This window comes from Erinaceus europaeus, chromosome 3, assembly GCF_950295315.1.
Source record: "Erinaceus europaeus chromosome 3, mEriEur2.1, whole genome shotgun sequence".
In the NCBI taxonomy this organism is placed as follows: domain Eukaryota; kingdom Metazoa; phylum Chordata; class Mammalia; order Eulipotyphla; family Erinaceidae; genus Erinaceus; species Erinaceus europaeus.
This window is the reverse complement of record NC_080164.1, coordinates 124061494-124083040: the sequence shown is the minus strand read 5'-3', so window position 1 is coordinate 124083040 and position 21547 is coordinate 124061494. Positions and strand designations below refer to the sequence as shown.

At 39.7% G+C, this 21547-nt stretch overlaps 2 protein-coding genes across 5 annotated transcripts in view; one reads left to right on the top strand and one right to left on the bottom strand.

Moving 5' to 3' along the window:
* The window catches only part of MTHFD2L (methylenetetrahydrofolate dehydrogenase (NADP+ dependent) 2 like), a 158481-nt gene that overhangs the window by 12614 nt on the left and 124320 nt on the right, over positions 1–21547 (bottom strand). The window contains exon 8 of one of the 4 annotated variants that reach the window (XM_060187864.1): positions 11489–11508. The exons of the other annotated variants lie outside the window; for them this stretch is intronic. Coding sequence (XP_060043847.1) covers positions 11504–11508 — 5 coding nt within the window. The 3' untranslated portion in view covers positions 11489–11503. Of the gene's footprint in view, positions 1–11488; positions 11509–21547 lie in introns of those variants that run through there. 4 annotated transcript variants of the gene reach the window in all.
* BTC (betacellulin) overlaps positions 1–21547 on the top strand; it is a 543453-nt gene that overhangs the window by 456149 nt on the left and 65757 nt on the right. The gene's annotated exons all lie outside the window — the stretch shown is intronic.

Here is a 21547-nt window from a genome sequence, read left to right as displayed (position 1 = left end):
CCTTTTTATAAATAAAATTAAAAAAACAAAAACAAAAAATGAATAAAAACTGTCTGTAAAGGCTGACTGGATTTCAGAGACTGAGAGGTCACTTGAGCATCCTATAAGCAGCAATGAAGGCAATGATCACTTTATGACAGGAATTACCTAGTCACCACAGCAACCCTACCAGGTAGATAAAGTGGCCTGTAATGGTTACTAAGACCACACTGTTACTAACAGTCTGTCTTGGCTAGGCTTTGGAATTTCCATCAACTTTTTCAAAGTGACTGGAAAACAACAGTTCTCAATGGAAGTGTTAGGTCTTTTTACTAAAATTGCTCTTTGGGTTTTTTTTGTGTCAATCTTCTATGAAAAGTTGATAATTTATCATACTATCAGCCATATAGCTATGCAATGCATGCATATGTCCTTCTCCCCCAAATATATATGCTGAAATCTTAATCTCCAATACGATGTTACTAGGAGGTGGAGATCTATAGGAAGTGATTAGGCTAAGTGTGGTCTTCATGAGCAGCATCTGTATTTTTATTAAAAAGCTCTAGTGGAGCCTGGGGGTAAAGCAGTGGGTTAGGCATACATGGCACAAAGTGGCAAAGTGCAAGGACTAGTGTAAGGATCCTGGTTCAAGCCCCCAGTTCCCTACCTTCAGGGAGGGTTGCTTCACAAGCAGTGAAGCAGGTCTGCAGGTGTCTGTCTTTCTCTCCCCCCTCTGTCTTCCCCTCCTCTCTCAATTTCTCTCTGTCCTATCTAACAGCAATGGCAACAATAGGAACAGGGAAAACAAAATGGGAAAATGGCCTCCAGAAGCAGTGGATTTGTAGTGCAAGCACCAAGCACCAAGCTCTAGCGATAACTCTGGAGGGAAAAAAAAGAAAAACAGGCCCTAATAAATTTTCTTTCTCTTTCAGTCATATACAATCCAATAAGACATTTACTATGTTATAACCTATAAGAGGATCCTCATCAGAATCTGTTAGGGCACCCTGATCTTGGATTCCAAGTATCCAGAAGTATAAGAAATGCTTGGGGGCCTGGTGGTGGCACCCCTGGTTAAGCACATACATTACAGTGTGCAAGGACCCAGGTTCAAGCTCCCAGTCCCCACCTGCAGGGGGAAAGCTTCACGAGTGGTGAAACAGGGCTGCAGGTGTCTCTCTGTCTCTCTCCCTCTCTATCTCCCCCTTCCTCTCAATTTCTGGCTGTCTCTAATAAACAAATAAGTAATGCTAATAAAAAATTAAATGCTTATTTTAAACCATCCAGTCTAGTTATTTACTGTAGCAACTCAAACTATAATAATAATTTGACTATAATAAACATATAGTCAAATTAAAGGATTGATACTGAAAACTGAGAGAATGAGAAATCACTTTAATTTGGTTGTTGGGGGGGGCAGAAAGATAGCTCAACAGGTAGATGCCTGCTTGCTATGCATGTGAACTAGGCTTGGGCCCCACCATATCATGTAGAAATGCCATGGAGGAAAGTCTGGTGTCGTGATGTTTCTTCTTTATCTGAAAAAGTCGTCATCCCCCAAGTGGTACATGTGCAAGGAAGGGTCTTATGATGCAAAACAAAACAAACAAAAGAAAAAAAAAACCTCATTAAAATATCCCAGATTAATAGAGCCATAACCACATTCAAAAGAAGCTTGGCTTTATATGTTAACTCTTTTTTTCAGCCACCAGGTTCCAGATGCTAAAATGATGCCAACTGGACCTCCCTGGGCAGACAACCCTACCACTGTATCCTGGAGCCCCATTTCCCCGGAGGCCCGCCCCACTAGGGAAAGAGAGAAACTGGCTGGGAGTATGGATCAACCTGTCAACGCCCATGTTCAGCGAGGAAGCAATTACACAACCTTCAACCTTCTGCATCCCACAATGACCTTGGGTCCATACTCCCAGAGGGATAAAGAATAGGAAAGCTATCAGGGGGAGGGGATGGGATATGGAGTTCTGGTGGTGGGAATTGTGTGGAGTTGTACCCCTCTTATCCTGTGTTTTTTGTTGGCGTTCCCTTTTTATAAGTAAAAATTAAAAAAGAATTTTACTTGCACATATTATCTGGAGAATATAAAGTTTATGAGTGCAAGGACTTTATCTCTCCAGTGTGTGGTTATAACATCTGTACCTTGAAGGTGTGCTTAAAAAATAGACGAGTAAATCAATGAATGACTTAATGGATCTATCATCACTAGATCTGGACTGTTGGAGAACAATAATGTGGTTAATACTAATCTGAGTGAAAGCTTTTGTTCCCATTAAGGCAAATTTGAGGATTTCCATAATGTAAATATCACATTAGAGAATTTTAAGTGCAGAAGATGATAATATAAATGACCAATGGCATGACTAACACTGCTGAGATGTGGGATAGAGTTACAAAAGAAAGGTAGAGAAGAAACTTACTTTATGGGGACATACAGTTTAGGAAGAAACAACTAAATCAACTCTGACACCATCTTCCCAAACAATAGTTGTAGCCCACCTGCATGTTAGCTATCAGACTTAGGCAAAAATTACTGAAGTCATGGACCCCTTGCAATATACCTAAAATAGACTTCTTAGCTTCTTCCCATACAAAGACCCTTAGTTCCATCTGCTCTGTTCTGACCTTTAGGCTCCTGATTATTAAATAATTTGTTCTGCTTTATATCTTACTGCTTTTCAGCCACCAAGATGCAGTCCCTACCATGTCACCACCCTGACTTCCCTGGGCAGAAGACCTCACCAATAGGTCCTGGAACCCTACCTGCTCAAAGCCCTGCCCCAATAGGGAAAGAGAGAAACAGTCTGGGGGTATGCATTGACCTGTCAATGCCCATGTTCATCAGAGAAGCAACTACAGAATCCAGACCTCCCACCTTTTGCACCCCATAAAGAATTCTGGTCCATACTCCCAAAAGAATAAAGAATAGGGAACCTTCCAATGAAGGGGATGGGATAAAGAAATCTGGTTGTGAGAATTACATGGAATTGTACCCCTCTTATCTTACAATATTGTTAATTGTTATTAAATCACTAATTTAAGAATGTGAAAAGTATTATTACAGGATTAAAAGAAAAATGAAGGTGAGTGAGACCTATTCCAGGAGTTTGGAGAATTTGAATATAGCCATGAGTGCTTAAGGGAATTGTGCCTTGTTCTATTTAAACATGTGTATGTCTTCATATAAAAAAGAGAGGACCACACTATAAGAAACAAAAAGCATGAAAAGACATTATTTGAGGATGAAGGAGGGTGTGGAATCACAAATATCCACTATTAGTAGTCTAGCAGAGACTGGAAGTATTTTATGAACACAGCGAGCAGGGGAAGGGAAGAAGGAAGCCACTACCACTACCATGGCACCACAACTTCAAACATATGTCAGTGCAATGTGAGATAAGATAGTCCATGTGGGAAGTGAAGTATGTTCTCATATCAGTACAAAGAATTAGGAAATAAAAAGAGTGTCATGCTTATTCATTTGCAGAGGACAACATACTGTTCAAACAAATTGTAAATAAATATATATGGCCTTATTCCACCGAGGTCTTTTAAAAAGAAAAAAAAAACAACAACAAACGATTCACAAGGCAAGGGGAGACAACATAATGGTTATGCAAAAGAATTCAATGCCTAAGGCTCCCAGGTTCAAGCCCCTGCACTACCATAAACCAGAGCTGAGCAGTGTTCTGATAATAAACAAGCAAATAAACAAACAAAATAAAGATGATTCAGAGGATTGTTGGGGGAAGAACATATCTCACTGGAGGAAAATTAGATATGTAAAAATAATGAGGAACAGGATGGTAACTAAAATGTGAAATTATGTATTTCTGGATTACTACTGCAGTAGGAATGGGGAAAATGAACAACACACAAACATACACACACACACACACACACACACACACACACACACGCACACTGTTTTCTGCCAGCCATTATGGTCAGCAAGTCACATACATTAGCTCATGTGAGGTGATTATTTCACTTAATCTTCATAACAACTTTATAAGACAGGTATTATTATCTCAGTTTTTTAGATGATAATATCGAGTCTCCTCTGAGACTCCTCTGAAGTGAAGTGATTTGCCTAAGATCTTAATTGTTTTAAGCAACAGAGCTACAGTTCAAACCCTAACCTTTTTATAGAGTCTGTTATGGGAGTTTGAACATAATAGAAAAAGAGTGGAAAGGGAAACAGAACTCTCAGATGGCAAAATGCAGAGACTATTGTGCACACAAAAGATACCTGGCTGCCCCTACAGTAAGAGAAGAGAAACTACAGTTGGAAATCAGCTTTAAAAACATTCCAGGAATTTCACTTTCACCTTCAGTGGCTTCTAGAAACATGCTACTAAACTCCTGTGTAATTTCAGAGGTTTTTTTTGTCTTAAGTTTTGTCTAGTAGTAATGAAGAGTAAAACTGGCCAGATGAACTCCCCTTTTAGCTTTAAGAGAGATTTCCTATTCAAGGAATTTTTTTTCTTTTTTTGAAGAATGCAAGGTAAGACTGCTATCAGAGGCAGTATTCAGTACTGTTTACTGCCTCCATCAGCACTGTTGTGCCTACTTACGTTCATAATGTTTTTTGTAATTTTTTCCTCCTTGCTTTTGTCTGCTGTTTTCCCCACCTACATATCACCCCCCTTTTGATTCTCTTTCCACTCTCAACCTCACAAAAACATGATTATGTGAAATTCATTGTTCTTTTAACACTGATTAAAAGGATTCTAAAACCGGCACTGTCCTTTCTTATTCAAAAATCTCTTAGAATCACAATTGATTATTTTTTATATCTAATCACTTACTTGATCATTCCAACTCTTCTCTTAAATTATATCTACCATCTAGATACCACTCATTACCACCCTGGTCCACACCCCATCTTGGATAATTTCTTACTTGGATAATTATAATGTCCTAACAGGTGCCCTATTTATATTCTTACCTTCCTAAAGTCTACTTATCATTCCGTTGTCAGAGTTACCTTGTCAGAAAGAAAGTCAAATGCTATGGTGCAAGCCTGTGCCTAATCCCACCCCCTCCCCATGACTTTCCATTCCATTGAAAGTCCAGATTCTTTTCCATGGTCTATAGGGTCCCCATGATACAAAAATCACTGCTGCAGACTTCATGACCATTTCCTACTTACATATTCTGCACCAGATACAGTGGCCTTCCTGCAGCTCACCCAACTACAGGCATGCTGCACTTGTTGCCCCATGTGCCTGGAATGCTCCACCCACCCACCCCCACCACCACTCCTGTGCCCATCATCTGGTTCTTACCCTCATTTTGTTCAAGTCTGTTGTAAACCAATCCTGGACACCCTCACCTTCACTGCATAGTTCTGTAGATCCCTCACTCTTGTCTAATTTTTGGCAACACTAAATACTATCTAATACTTTCTGTAGACGTGAATGTATTTGTTTTTATTATCTGTCCTTTTTTTAATTTTTATTTTTTGCCTCCAGGGTTATCGCTGGGGCCAGTTGCCTGCACTATGAATCCACTGCTCCTGGAGGCCATTTTTCCCATCTTGTTGCCCTTGTTATTACTGCTATCGTCATTGTTGTTGGATAGGACAGAGAGAAATCGAGAGAGGAGGGGAAGACTGAGAGGAGGAGAGATAGACACCTGCAGACCTACTTCACCGCTTGTGAAGTGATGCTCCTGCAGGTGGGGAGCCATTCAAGCCAGGATCCCGATGCAGGTCCTTGCGCTTCGCGTCATGTGTGCTTAACCCACTGGGCTGCCACCTGGCCTCCTATTATCTGTCTTTTCTAACTAGAATGTAACATGACATTTCTGAGGAGACCTTGGGCCATCTCTTTCCTTCCCATTCTCTTCCTCTGCTCTGTGGAAAGAGCATCCAATTGCTGGGATTCAAAAAAAAAAAAAAAAATAGGAAGAAATTGCAGACTCAGTTTTCTGTCCCTGCCAGACTGGAATGTCCCATTCTGGTGGAGTTTGAAAATTTGGTCATAGAGAGCCAGGAAGTAGTATAGCGGGTTAAGCGCACGTGGCACAAAGCACAAGGACCAGCTTAAGGATCCCATTAGAGCCCCAGGCTCCCCACCTGCAGGGGGGTCCCTTCACAGGCGGTGAAGCAGGTCTGCAGGTATCTTTCACTTCCCCTCTCTGTCTTCCCCTCCTCTCTCCATTTCTCTCTGTCTTATCCAGCAATGACAACAACAATAATAACTACAACAATAAAACAACAAGGGCAACAAAAGGGAATAAATAAATATTTAAAAAAAAAAACTTTGGTTATAGAGTGAACTATGGACAAAAAAAGGTCTTAGTCATTCTCTCTCTCTCTCCCCTTCCCGCTCCCCCACCCCCTGACTTTGCCAGGATAGGTAGTCTAGGAAATTCCACTTCTCATTGTTTTAAAAGTTATTTTGATGGGTTTTTTAAAGCTTTTAATTTATTTACTATTGGATAGAAACAGAGAGAAATTGAGAGGGGAGAGAGAGAGAAAGAGAGAGAGAGACACCTGCAGCCCTGCTTCGCCACTCATGAAGATTTCCCCCCACAGGTGGGGACAAGGGGCTTGAACTTAGCCCTTGTACACTGCAAACACTTAACCAGGTTCACCACCTCCTGGCCCCCTACTACTTCTTTAATACTGCCTCCTCCTCATCTAAACATTCTTCCCTAATCTTAAGCATAAACTTTATCATAAAAACTCCCTCCTGTGTTATTTTACTGTCTATGGCTGAACCTGCATCCTTTCACAGCCTAAAGGGAAAGGTGACTCAGCTCTTGGTGGGCAATTGGCCCAATATTCTTAGCCTATCCATGGGAGGGCACTCACAGTAGTGGACACTGGACTCCACAAGAGTACCCAAAGGACAAGCAGAGTACTGAAGTGCATGCAGGACCAGGGTGCACCAGGAGGGAGAGACTTTAATCTTTTCTGTATGGTGTTTCAGTCTGAACCCAAGATCCTGGCATTGTGCTCTTTAAAAACATATGGAGATTTAACTTACATATAGTATTGCATAATTTTAAAGGACCCATTTTGTTGACTGAACACATTTATATAGTGTAATATAATTGTTACTCTTAGTTACAGCTAACCCCTATGATATGGCATAACTAACATTTCTTTTTATGGTGAGAATATTTAGGATCTTGTCTCGGCAATTTTGAAATCTATGATACAGTGAGTTACTCTGTGTGTTAATATTCAGAACATATCACCCAGTTGCAAACTTGCAGCCTTTAACATCTCTCCAGCACCCCTACCCCAACCCTCATCTCTGGTAACTATCATTCTAGTCTCTGTTTCTATGCTGCTATTATTGTTGTTCTTTCAATTTTATTTTTGGCAGTTGTCATTTGTTTTTAGATTACATGTAGAAGTCAGGTTAGAGAATTTATGTCCTTTATTTTTTATTATCTTCATTTATTTATTGGACAGAGACAGCCATCTATCAAGATGGAAGGGATAGAGAGAAAGGAAGAGAGATAAATGTAGGCCTACTTCACCTCTTGTTTAAGGTTTCCCCCAGCAGGTGGGGACTGGGGACTTGAACTTGGGTCCTTGTGCATTGTAACGTGTATGCCCAACCAGGTGTACCACCACCCAGTCACAAGAATTTATTTGTCATTATGTGCCTGGCTTATCTCATTAAACACAAGATTTATGCTATTGCAAACAGTAAGATTCCTTTCTTCTCATAACTGAATAATAGTCCACAGTATAAGTATCATTTATTTTCCACTTATCTGCCAACACTAAGATTGTGTTGTGATATATATTCAGTATCCTATTTTCAATTTTATAGGCCCAGACATAGTACTGCTGAATCATAAAACCAACATATAGAAGCCAGTTATATTTCTGTGTACTAACAACAAAAAGAAAATGATCTCACTTATAGTAAATAGCATCAAAAACTGTAAAACACTTAGGAATAAACTAATCACAGAAATGAAAAATCGGTACAAAACCCACAGGAAAGAGATTGAATACAATATAAACACATGGAAAGAGGATCATTTCTCAGAGACTGAAGAGTAATATTGCTAAAATGCCCATGCTAACTAAATCTATCTGTAGAATAAATATGATTCCTATCAGAATTCCAATGACATTTTTCATTCCAATTTTAGTATTTGTGCTGCCAAAGCGAGCACAGCCAATGATATTTTTCTTTTTTTTAAAATATTTATTTTATTTATTTATTCCCTTTTGTTGCCCTTGTTGTTTTATTGTTGTGGTTATTATTGTTGTTGTCGTTGTTGGATAGGACAGAGAGAAATGGAGAGAGGAGGGGAAGACAAAGAGGGGGAGAGAAAGATAGACACCTGCAGACCTGCTTCACCGCCTGTGAAGCGACTCCCCTGCAGGTGGGGAGCCGGGATTCGAACCGGGATCCTTATGCCGGTCCTTGTGCTTTGCGCCACCTGCGCTTAACCCGCTGCGCTACAGCCCGACTCCCGATATTTTTCATAACAATTTTAAAGAGCAATTATAAAATTTATGTTAGAGCCCTTGTTGATTTCTTTGCCTAAGTAGGCAAAGCATAATTTGAAAAAAGAATAGTCTAAAGTAGCATACTCCAAGATTTTAAACTATAATGAAAAGCCAAATAATTAAAAAACAGTTTAGGGCTGGCATAAAATGAATAATATGGATCAATGGAATAGAAAAGGGAGTGTACATAATGACTCTGGGTCCATACTCCCAGAGGGATAAAGAATAGGAAAGGTATCAGGGGAGAGGATGGTATATAGCGTTCTGGTGGTGGGAATTGTATGGAGTTGTGCCTCTCTTATCTTACAGTTTTTGACAGTGTTTCCTTTTTATAAATAAAAGTAAAAAAAAAGAAAGGAGAGTGCAGCAATAAACCCTCACACATAAATAGTCAACTAAAACTTAACAAGGGATCAAAGAACATCTGATACAGAAAGGATTGTTTCTTCAACAAGTGGTTTTAGGAAAACTACATAATCACATGCAGAAAAATAAAATGAAACTCATCTTACACCACTCACAAAAGTGAATCTGATCATATCCTCTCCTCACTTTTGGATTGGGTCATTTTTGTTTGTTTGTTTGTTTCTGAGTTTGGTGAGTTCTTTATATATTTTGGTTACTGGCATTTTCTCTGATGTATGGCATGTAAAGATTTTCTCCCATTCTAATAAGAAATCTCTATATGGTTGGTCATTTTTTTTGCCAGGAAGAACCTTTTCAATTTGATGTAGTTCCATTGGTTTAGTTTTGTTTTTGATTTCATTGCAATTGGAATCGAGTCATCAAAGACAAGATCTATGTATACCAATGTTTATAGCAGCACAATTTTAATAGCCCAAACTTAGAATCAACTTCGGTGTCCAACAACAGATGAGTGGCTGAGAATGTTGTGACATATACACAACGGAATACTACTCGACTATTAAGAATGAAGTCACCTTCTTCGCCTCATCTTGGATGGAGCTTGAAGGAATCATGTTAAGTGAGATAAGCCAGAAAGAGAAGGATGAATATGGGATAATTATACTTGTAGGCAGAAATTAAGAAACAAAAAAAGAAAGGTGAAACACAAAGTAAAACTTGGATTGGTTTGCTGTATTGCATCAAAATAAAGGACTCAGTGGAAAGATAGTAAGGATGGATTTTTTTTCAGGGGGGTGGGGTGGGCTCTAATGAATAATGGTGAAAAGGGACCTAATTTTGGGGTGAGATTGTTTTGTAGATACCTATCATAGTGAGATCAGAAATTTTACCCATGTGCCAATTAACCATTATCCCAATAAAAGGAAAAAAGAAAAGCTGAAATGGATCAAAACCTTAGGAGTAAGAATTGATAGTGCAAAATACATAGGAATAAAAAAAGAGAACATTTTTTAGGACTTTGGTTTTTTTTTATTTCTTTATTGAGGAATTAATGTTTTACATTCAACAATAAATACAATAGTTTGTACATGCATAACATTTCCAAGTTTTCCATATAACAATACACCCCCACTAGGTCCTCTGTCATCCTTCTTGGATCTGTATTCTCCCCACCCACCCACCCCAGAGTCTTGTACTTTGCTGTAATATGCCAATTCCAGTTCAGGTTCTATTTGTGTTTTCTTTTCTGATCTTGTTTTTCAACTTCTGCCTGAGACTGAGATCATCCCATATGCATCCTTCTGTTTCTGACTTATTTCACTTAACATGAATTTTTCAAGGTCCATCCAAGACTGGCTGAAAACAGTCAAGTCACCATTTTTTATAGCTGAGTAGTATTCCATTGTGTATATATACACCACAACTTGCTCAGTCACTCATCTGTTGTTGGACACCTGGGTTGCTTCCATTCCAGGTTTTGGCTATTACAAATTGTGCTCCCAAGAACATACATGTACACAGATCTTTTTGGATGGTTGTGTTGGGTTTCTTAGGATATATCCCCAGGAGAGGAATTACAGGATCATAGGGTAGGTCCATTTCTAGTCTTGTGAAAGTTCTCCAGATTGTTCTCCACAGAGGTTGGACCAATCTACATTCCCACCAGCAGTATAGGAGGGTCCCTTTGACCCCACACCCTCTCCAGCATTTGCTGCTGTTACCTTTTCTGGTGTATGACATTCTCACAGGAGTGAAGTGGTATCTCGTTGTTGTCTTTATTTGCATTTCTCTGACAATCAGAGACTTGGAGCATTTTTTCATGTGTTTCTCGGCCTTTTGCATCTCTTCTGCAGTGAATATTCTGTCCATGTCCTCCCCCCATTTTTGGACAGGGTTATTTGTTGTCTTGTTGTTGAGATTTGAAAGTTCTTTATATATTCTGGTTATTAGCCTCTTGTCTGATGTATGACATGTAAAGATCTTCTCCCATTCTATGAGGGGTCTCTTGGTTTGGGTAGTAGTTTCTTTCACTGTGCTGAAGCTTTTTAATTTTATGTAGTCCTGTAGGTTTATACTTTCCTTAATCTTCTTTGTAATTAGATTCGTTTCAAAGACATTGAAGATGTCTTTCAAATTTATGAGGGAAAGAGTTCTGCCAATATTTTCCTCTAAGTATCTGATAGTTAGTTTGTGGTCTAACATCCAAGTCCTTGATCCACTTGAAATTTACTTTTGTATTTGGTGAAAGAGTGGTTCACTTTCATTGTTCTGCATGTTTCAACCCATTTTTTCCAACACCATTTGTTGAAGAGACTTTGCTTTCCCCATTTAATAGTCTGGGCACCTTTGTCAAAGATTAGATGTCCATAGGTGTGGGGGCTTACTTCTGTGCTCTCAATTCTATTCCACTGGTCAGTATGTCTATTCATGTTCCAGTACCAAGCAGTTTTGATGACAATGGCCCTATAATACAATTTGAGATCTGGGAGTATGATGCCTCTGGTTCTGTTCTTTTTTCCCTAGATTGTTTTGGCAATTCTAGGTCTTTTCTGGTTCCAAGGACTTTGGTTTTGGCAATCACACCTTTTAATATGATTCCAAAACAACAAATTTAAAAACCAGCAAGTAGAAATACATCAAGCCAAAAAGTTTCTACACTGCAAAAGAAAGAAGTTGCCAAAATTAAAAGCAGTCTGTGAAATCAGAGAAAATATTTGCAAATCATATATTAGATAAGTGGTAATATCAAAAAGTACTGAACAATCTTACACAGCAATACTTGCTCAATAACAATAACAGAAAACCAAACGATTCAGTTTTAAAAACAGACAGAAGATGTGAATGGACATTTTTTTTTTCCAAAGAAGACATACAAACGACCAACAGGTTTATTATCAGTAAGCATCAGAAAAATAAATGTAAACCAAAATCACAATGACACCTTAACTTCTACCTACTTATTAATTTGTACTTAGAATGGTTAAAAATAAGAGGAAACAAGTTTGGGTGAGAATGTGAAGAAAAGTAGACCCTAGAGGGGTAGGTAGCATAATGGTTATGAAAACAGACTCTAATGCCTGAGGCTCCAAAGTCCCAGATCCAATCCTCCATACCACCATAAGCCAAAGCTGAACAGTGGTGCTCTGCTTAAAAAAAAAAAATACCCTGTATACTGTTAGTAGGAAAGTTATTAATGAAATGGTTGAAGGCAAAGCAGTATGGTGTGTGAATTGCCACACTATTCTTTTTTATGAAAAATTTTTAATTATTTTTATTTATTGGATAGAGACAGCCAGGAATTAAGAGGGTAGGGAGAAATAGAGAGGGATAGAGACTATGCAATAGTAAATAAATAAAAATACAAAAGAGAGAGAGAAGGAGAGAGAGATAGCTGTAGATCTGCTTCACCACTTGCAAATATTTCCCTCCTGCAGGTGGGGGTTGGGGGCTCAAACTCAGATCCTTGCACAATGTAGCATGTGCCCTCAACCAGGTGTACCACCACCTGGCCCCATCACAATATATTCTAACAAACAGCAAATAAATCACTGTTCCTCACTGGCACACACATACAAATCTTATAACTTAAACCAGCAGATGCTGGCAAAATGGGTAAGTGATATGCAGGCCAGGCTCACAAATAATATTGGGTTGTCGGAAAACTTCATGATGTACTTTTCTGTGGTTTTCAATGCAAAAATACATCATGATTTTCCTGACAACCCCAACAGCTGAGATGATCTCATAGGCTTGTCTCAGATTTCTATAGGTATGACAGAGGTCTCCTTACTTTGTGCTGCAGTAATGTCCCATCCGCCCTGCTATTAGGAGTTTGGCGTACTGTGCTAGCCTTGTCCCTGAGTTTCCAGCCATTTATGGGAGCAGCAAAGGCAAAACCCTGGGGAAACATGGCCCCATTTAACCACAATTCAGTCTTAGCTGGCCTGACCATTGTCCTCATCCTAACTGTCTGGTGTCCCAGCCTCACTATACTGACCTGTACTGGGAGGCTCTATTAGTCTTTGTTCAAGGACATCAGTGGGGTCAGTTTGTGTGCCACAGTGAGACCAGAAGGGAAAAGGGAATCTGGTGCCCTTCCCTGTGGATCACCATGAAGGCCTCAGGCTCTTCTGTCACACCTCATTTTGTGAGTTTCTCCTCACCAGGTAAAATCAGGTCTAGCTTACTCAGGACCTTTTGCAGATGGTGTCTGAGACAAGGCTGGTCTTTACCCCTGTTTCCTTTGTTATTTTCCAACTTCTAGAGAGAAGTGTTGCAAGGAAAGTCTAATTAAAATCAATATTGAAGAAAAGCACTAGGACCTGATACCCTAGGAAAAATGCTAAGGAAGCAGTGTTTCTAACACTGAATACTCTACATAGTAATACAGAGAAACTGTTTTCAGTAAATAATTTCTTTTTCTTTTTTAATGTTTACTTATTTGTTTATTTATTATTGGATAGAGATAGAGAGAAATTGAGAGGGGAGGGGATAGAGAAGGAACACCTGAAGCCCTGTTATACAACTCATGAAGCATCCCCCCTGCAGTGGGGGGGAAAGCCAGGGGTTTGAACCTGGGTCCTCGCACACTATAATGTGTGAACTTAACCAGGTTTGCCACCACCTGGCCCCTCTCAGAAACTGCATCTGCTGATCCCAACCTATTCAATACAATGAGTACCACACTTCAGAATGTGTCCAGAGACATCAGGTGTGGAATGTCAAATTTTCAGCATATTATTAGGGTGAGACCTTTCCTTTCTCAAAGGACTCCTTAATTCCATCCTGGGTGGTCCACTTTCTAAGAAAGACTCAAAACCTAGATACAGACCAGGTCCTATGCAATAGGGAAGATGTAAATATGTATCCATAAATTAGGGCAAAACATATACCTGAAAGCAAAAGTGTACAATAGTCTGCAGTGAGTCAATCAATGAAGCAAGCAAGTAGAAAGACCTAAAAAGACACCTTAAAATGTTTTGTTCATATCCTCTGCCCATTTTTGGATGGGGTCATTTGCTTTTTTGGTGCTAAGTTTGCTGAGCTCTTTATATATTTTGGTGATTAGTTTCTTGTCTGATGCATGGCATGTGAAGATCTTCTCCCATTCTGTGAGGGGCCTCTTTGTTTGTTTAATAGTTTCTTTGGATGTGCAGAAGCTTTTCAATTTGATGTAGTCCCATTGGTTTGTTTCTGCTTTAGTCTTCCTTGCAATTGGGTTTGATTCATCAAAGATGTCCTTGAGGTGTAGGTGGGAAACTGTTTTACCAATGTTTTCCTCTAAGTATTTGATTGTTTCTGGTCTGACATCCAGGTCTTTGATCCATTTGGAGTTGATTTTTGTTTCTGGTGAGATAAAGTGGTTCAATTTCATTCTTCTGCATGTTATAACCCAGTTTTCCCAGCACCATTTATTAAAGAAAGACTCCTTCTTCCATTTAATCCTTTGGGCCCCCTTATCAAAGATTAGATGTCCATAGGTGTAGGGATTTATTTCTGGGCATTCAATTCTGTTCCACTGGTCTGTGTGCCTATTTTTGTTCCAGTCCCATGCTGTTTTGATGATGACGGCTTTATAATATAGTTTAATGTCTGGGAGTGTGATGCCTCCATTTCAGAGGATATGAAAAAACATTCACCTCAGAGGAGATCCAAAAGGCTAACAAACATATGAAAAACTGCTCTAGGTCACTGATTGTCAGAGAAATGCAAATTAAGACAACACTAAGATACCACCTCACTCCTGTAAGAATGGCATACATCAAAAAGGACAGCAGCAACAAATGCTGGAGAGGTTGTGGGGACAGAGGAACCCTTCTGCATTGCTGCTGGTGGGAATGTAAATTGGTCCAGCGTCTGTGGAGAGCAGTCTGGAAAACTCTCACAAGGCTAGACATGGACCTTCCATATGATCCAGTAATTCCTCTCCTGGGACTATACCCCAAGGACTCTATAACACCCAACCAAAAAGAGATGTGTACTCCTATGTTCATAGCAGCACAATTCATAATAGCTAAAACCTGGAAGCAACCCAGGTGCCCAACAACAGATGAGTGGCTAAGAAAGCTGTGGTATATATACACAATGGAATACTATGCAGCTATCAAGAATAATGAACCCACCTTCTCTGACCCATCTTGGACAGAGCTAGAAGGAATAATGTTAAGTGAGCTAAGTCAGAAAGATAAAAATGAGTATGGGATGATCTTACTCATCAACAGAAGTTGAGTACGAAGATCTGAAAGGGAAACTAAAAGCAGGACCTGACCAAATTGTAAGTAGGGCACCAAAGTAAAAACCCTGTGGTGAGGGGTAGACAAGCAGCTTTCTGGGCCAGTGGGGGGTGGAAGTGGGTGGGAGGGATGGGTCACAGACTTTTGATCGTGGGAATGGTGTTTATGTACACTCCTAATAAAATGTAGTCATATAAATCACTAGTTAATTAATATGCGAGGGGGAAAATTAATTGTATGTCTCAAAGTTTTTAAAACACAGACTGAGTCTTCTTAATATATAGGCTGTGTATTTGATATGCGGACTCTCTCAAAAGCCTAGACCAAGTAGATCAGAAGCAACCAATAGCACAGCTATATACAAGATACTGGGTACTGTACAGCAAACCATAACAAAAGGACTTTTCAAAGTTAACCCAACTACCAAATAATGTGATGATAACATTAACTATCGATTGTCTTTTTGAACCCTAAGACAGCAGGAACCTCATATCTCCACTATAGAGCCTCTACTTCCCCCAGTCCTGGAACCTTTGGATAGGGCCCACTTTCCCGTATGCCTCTCCCAATACATATCAAATAATATTGCATCTGCCGATTGCAACCTAATCAACACAATGATTGCCACCTCAACATGCTTCAGCTCAGACTGTGTCCAGAGACTTCAGGTATGGAATGACAACCCTTCAGCTTCATTACTCGGGTGAGACCTTTCCTTTCATAGTATTCTCTAATTCCATCCCAGGTGGTTCACTTTCTAACAAAGTCCCAAAACCTAGATATACACCAGTTTCTGTGAGAGAGAGCATAAGTTCACACGTATCCATTAACTAGGGCAAAATATATACCTGAAAGCAGAAGTACACTAGAGTTTGCAGTAAGTATCCCCCTAACACTTCCTCTCCACTATTCCAAGCTTTGGGTCCATGATTGCTCAACAATTTGTTTGGCTTTGTATGTTAACTCTCTTTTCAGTTACCAGGTTCCAGATGCCATCAGGATACCAGCCAGGCTTCCCTGGACTGAAGACCCCACCAATGTGTCCTGAAGCTCCGCTTCCCCAGAGACCCACCCTAATAGGGAAAGAGAGAGGCAGACTGGGAGTATGGACTGACCAGTCAATGCCGATCTTCAGCGGGGAAGCAATTACAGAAGCCAGACCTTCTACCTTCTGCAACCCACAACGACCCTGGGTCCATGTTCCCAGAGGGATAGAGAATGGGAAAGCTATCAGGGGAGGGGGTGTGATATGGAGATTGGATGGTGGGAATTGTGTGAAGTTGTACCCCTCCTACCCTATGGTTTTGTCAATTTATCCTTTCTTAAATAAAAAAATAATAATAATTTAAAAAGACACCTTAAAGTACCTAATGAAATAGTTACTACTTAGACCTAGATACCCTCCTCACCTACTTCCTATTACACTTCCCTCACTCACTCCAAAGCTAACATTATCAAAGGACTACAAAAGCTGAATAAGGGCAAGAGACTGGCATACTTTAATGATGACTCTTTAGTCACTATCAGGCCACCCCATCAGCTGGGGCCCTAGTCAGGGAGTCCTGGATTTCCCACACAGACATGATGAGCCTAGACCTCAAATAAATCCCTTTCTCCATTATTACTAGTCATTTCCATGAGGAACAACATAATGGACTCCTATAGTACCCCCATAGGACCTTGCCCTCAAAGTGAATCAACAATGGTAGAGAATGTTCCATCCTCCGAAAGGGGGGTTGGATAACATACTCTATCTACCACCTGAGGAAGATGGGTCCTGAAATTGGTGCAACTCGGAATGTTCTTACTGATAACCACAGTATGCAAGTTCAGACCTACAGGGATGCAGAGGTTACATAGGCTCCTATGATGAATATGGGCCCCAGATCAAATTGATAGGGTTTACAGTCAACAGTATTTATACACTTTTCCCTTATTTGGGGGGCTCTTCTCTTCCCTGATCCAGCTTTCTAGCACCTTTTCTAGTCATGACATCATCTCTCCAGATAATAACTAGGGTCCACCTGCATATCACATGTTAGTCTCAGGCAAAAACTAGTAAAGTCATGGGCCCTTTGGAATGTACCTGAAATAGACCTACTAGCTATTTCCAAAACGGAGACCCCAAGTCTTCATCTGCAATATTCAAGTCTTTAGGTTCATGGTTAGTCAACAATTTGTTTGGCTTTATATGGTAACTCTTTTTTTCAGCCACCATGTTTCAGATGCTACCATGATGCCAACCAGAGTTCCCTGGGCAGACAACCCCACCAATGTGTCCTGGAGCCTTGCTTCCCCATAGCCCCACCCCACTAGGGAAAGAGAGAGGCAGACTGGGAGTATGGATCGACCTGCCAATGCCCATGTTCAGCGGGGAAGCAATTACAGAAGCCAGACCTGCCACCTTCTGCCCTCCATAATGACCCTGGGTCCATACTCCCAGAGGGTTAAAGAATAGGAAAGCTATCAGGGAATGGGATGGGATATGGAGTTCTATTGGTGAGAATTGTACCCCTCTTATCTTATGGTCTTGTCAGTGTTTCCATTTTATAAATAAAAATTTAAAAAAAGATATTATAATTGTAAATAGTATAGAGAAATGTTAACAGTGGAAGAAATTATTTGAATGACCTCAAAAAATGTTTGTCAAAGTATTAAAATTCCTTTTGCTATGGTTTACAAATGTAGAGGGGATTAAAAGTATGAATTATTTAGCATGCTATCACTTAAAGCATCATAAGTATTATTAATTATTTTACTTATTTGTAAAAATAAGAGCAGTCTAGATGGTACTTGTCATGTATAATTGGCTGAATTGTGAGATTCTCAGTCTGAGTCTAGACTAGCTTCTAACATCTTGTTTTATCCCTTTCAATGTCTCCTCAAATCCCTGTTCAAAGTTTCTTTTTTTCATTATAAAGATTAATATTTATATTTTCTTTTTTAAATATGTATTTTTTATTGAATAAAGACAGGGAGAACTCAAGAGAAAAGAGGAAGATAGTAACAGAGAAAGAAAGACACTTGCAGCATTGCTTTACCACTCACAAAACAGTCCCCTCCCCACAGGTGGGGACCAGGGGTTTGATCCCAGGTCTTTATGCACTGTGACATGTGCATTCACTTGGGTGTGTGACTGCCTGGCCCCTCCAAGTTCCTCTAATACAGCGTTTTATGTTCCTTTCTCTGGGATGCTCTGATCCTTTTAGTGACAACTAGCTTCTTTATTGATGTCAACAAGTTTACCATCAGTATGTTTCTCTGGATCAATATCAGATTCACTCAAATGGCAAATGGAGACATTTTCAACACTCCATGGTGAATGATTTCAGATTCCACTTTCAGTATTATCACTTTTCATCTCTTTGTGGGAAAATGCCACCTTTAGTTACCTAATTCTATAAAATGTCATGTGGCTTATCAGTAGGAAATAATGAGTAAATAGAACTGTACACTTGGTGACTGTACTGGGGAACTAAGGGGAACAAGATGAGAGCAGACAACCTAGTGGATGAAGAAAGTTCTGGAGGAACTTATATCTGAATTCAAATAAAAACTTGCTACTAGCTAACACAGGAATGTCCTAAATGTTCAGTGGTGGACCGATAAAAAGGATGGTATATGTACATGTAATGAAATACTACATAGCCTTAAACAAGTTAAAACCTGGCCATTTGTGAGAACATGGGTGAACCTTGAGAAAACTATATTATGTGGAATAAGTCACAGGAGAAAGACAAGTACAATGTGATTCTACTCATGTGTGAAAGATTTCAAAATAAGCAAATAAAGGCTACTGAAATATCACACTTGCATAGTGTGTTGCTTTTCCATGTGAACAACTCAGGCTTGAGCTGGGTCCCCACTGCACTGAAGGAAGCTTTGGTATTGTGGTTAATTTTATATATAATTGAGAGTCACAGAGAGAGAGAGAGAGAGAGAGAGAGAATGAGAGAGAGAGAGAGAGAGAAAATGAGATAGAGAGAGAGAATGAGAGAGAGAGAGAGAGAGAGAGAGAGAGAAAATGAGAGAGAGAGAGAGAAATAACAAATATAAACTCTTGGACTATGAGCACATAATGGTACAACGGTAGTTACCAGACCAGTCCAGAATAGGGACATGACTGGCTAGATCAGGTAAAGGGAGTCAACTGTATTATGGTGGATAGAAACCAGACTTTTGGAAAAAGCTAGTAGGTCTACTTCAGATATATTCCAAAGGGCCCATAATTTTACTAATTTTTGCCTAAACCTGACAGCTAACATGCAGGTGGGCCAAAGGTATTGTCTGAGGAGATGGTATCAGAGTTGGAAATAGGACTAGAAAGTTGGATCAGGGAAGAGAATAGCTCTAAAACATGGGAAAAATATAAATACTGTTAATTGTAAGCCCCATCAATTTGATCTGGGGCCTATATTCAGTGCAGAAGCCTGTGTAACTAACCTCTGCATCCCTGTAGGTCTGAGCTTGCATTCTGTGGTCATAGCTAGGAACATTCTAGGCTGCACTCATTGCAGGACTCAGTTTCCTTGAGTGGAAAGGTATGTTGCACAAAGATGCACCAAGCATCTGAACAGTCCCAGTTGATCCACATTAACAGCAAGGTCCTGTAGAGGCCCCAAAGATGTTACACTATGTTGCTCCTGATGGAGATGACCAGTGACAGTGGAAAGAGGGATCTGTTAGAGGTCTAGGCTCCCTGAGTAGGGTCTTAGATGGGGAGGTGGGCTGGTAGTGACCAAAAGAACCATCATTAATGTATCTCTTTTGGCCCCAGTCTAGCTTTTTCCAAATTAGAGACCCCAAATCTCATCAGCTATATTTTCACCTTTAGGTTCCTGATTATTTAACAATTTGTTCTGATTTATATCTTAATGCTTTCTTTTCAGTCACCAAGTTGCAGATACTAACAGGACACCAACTTCACCGATGTGTCCTAGAATCCCACCTCTCCAGAGCCTTGCTTCACTAGGGAAAGATAGAGACAGGCTGGGAGTATGGATCAACCTGTCAATGCCCATGTCCATCAGAGAATAAATTACAGAAGCTAGACCTTCCATCTTCTACATCCCATAATGATCCTGGGTCCATGCTCCCAGAGAGATAAAGAATAGCAAAGCTTCCAATGGAAGGGATGGGATAAAGAACTCTGGTGGTAGGAATTATGTGGAATTGTACCCATCTTATCCTATGCTCTTGTTGATCATTATTAAATAAAAAAAAAAAAGAAGTCAGAGTTTTGGTAATATTCATAATGTAGTATGCACAGATAATTGATAATTCTATATATCTGAAAACTATAGATTTACTTTAATAAGAATAATCTGGCATTAAAGTCAAAAATAAATATTTAGTTTGTGTGTAAGCCTCCATTTGTAAAGAGTCACATACAGTAAATGGTGGTGTAATCCTCATTATATAAAATATCACAATTATAGAGAGAAGCTTGATAAAAAAACTGAGACTAAAGTGTCAAATAATGACTAAAATAACAAAGAACACCTGTACTTTCTTGAAAACAAAGTTGGTAGAGTGAGTCTTGGTTTTACAAATTGTTGAGTTTGCAACTTTTGACACTGCCAACATTTCCCAAAGGGCACAAATGAAGAAATTATCCTCTAGGAGCCATTCTCATCAGTGTCATTTTTTAATGGGTCAACCTATTTCCCTTATTTGTGAGTCAAAGATTTCTGCAAGGATAATTTACTTTAATATTTTATTTTGCCCACATATATTTTGTTTACCTTGGCTATAGTTAAAGTGAAACTTCCACCGATACTCACAAAGCAGCCACAATTTCCCCATGGCAATTTGCAGCCCAATGCTGCCTATAAGTTTTGTGGCATAACCCAAGCTAGAGTCCCTCCCTCTCAGCTGTGGGATCATCCCTCACCTCAGGTTAAGTCCTGAGGAACAACCTGAAGAGCAACATGTCAAAACCTATCACTTGCCTATATGGCTGAGTCATGGCCTTGCTAGGAAGGCCTTCCTTACCAAGTTCTTCCTTGGAGCTCTGGCTCCATGAGAGAGCAGGGTTGCAAGAGTGACAGTCTCAGTCCTACTGGTAACATTTTATAACAGGACTAGTAAAGTCTTGGGCCCATTGGAATACACCTAAAATAGACCTCATAGCTTTGTCCAAAACAGAAACCCCAAATCTTCATCTGCTATATTTTTGCCATTAGGTTCATGATTAGTCAACAGTTTGTTCTGCTTTATTATTTTTTTATTATTTATTTAATTTCCCTTTTGCTGCCCTTGTTGTTTTATTGTTGTAGTTATTATTGTTGTTATTGATGTTGTCATTGTTGGATAGGACAGAGAGAAATGGAGAGAGGAGGGGAAGACAGAGAGGGGAAGAGAAAGGAGTCCTTACTCTGGTCCTGGTCCTTGTGCTTTGCGCCACATGCACTTAACCCGCTGCCTATCGCCCAACTCCCTCTGCTTTATTTCTTAAATCTTT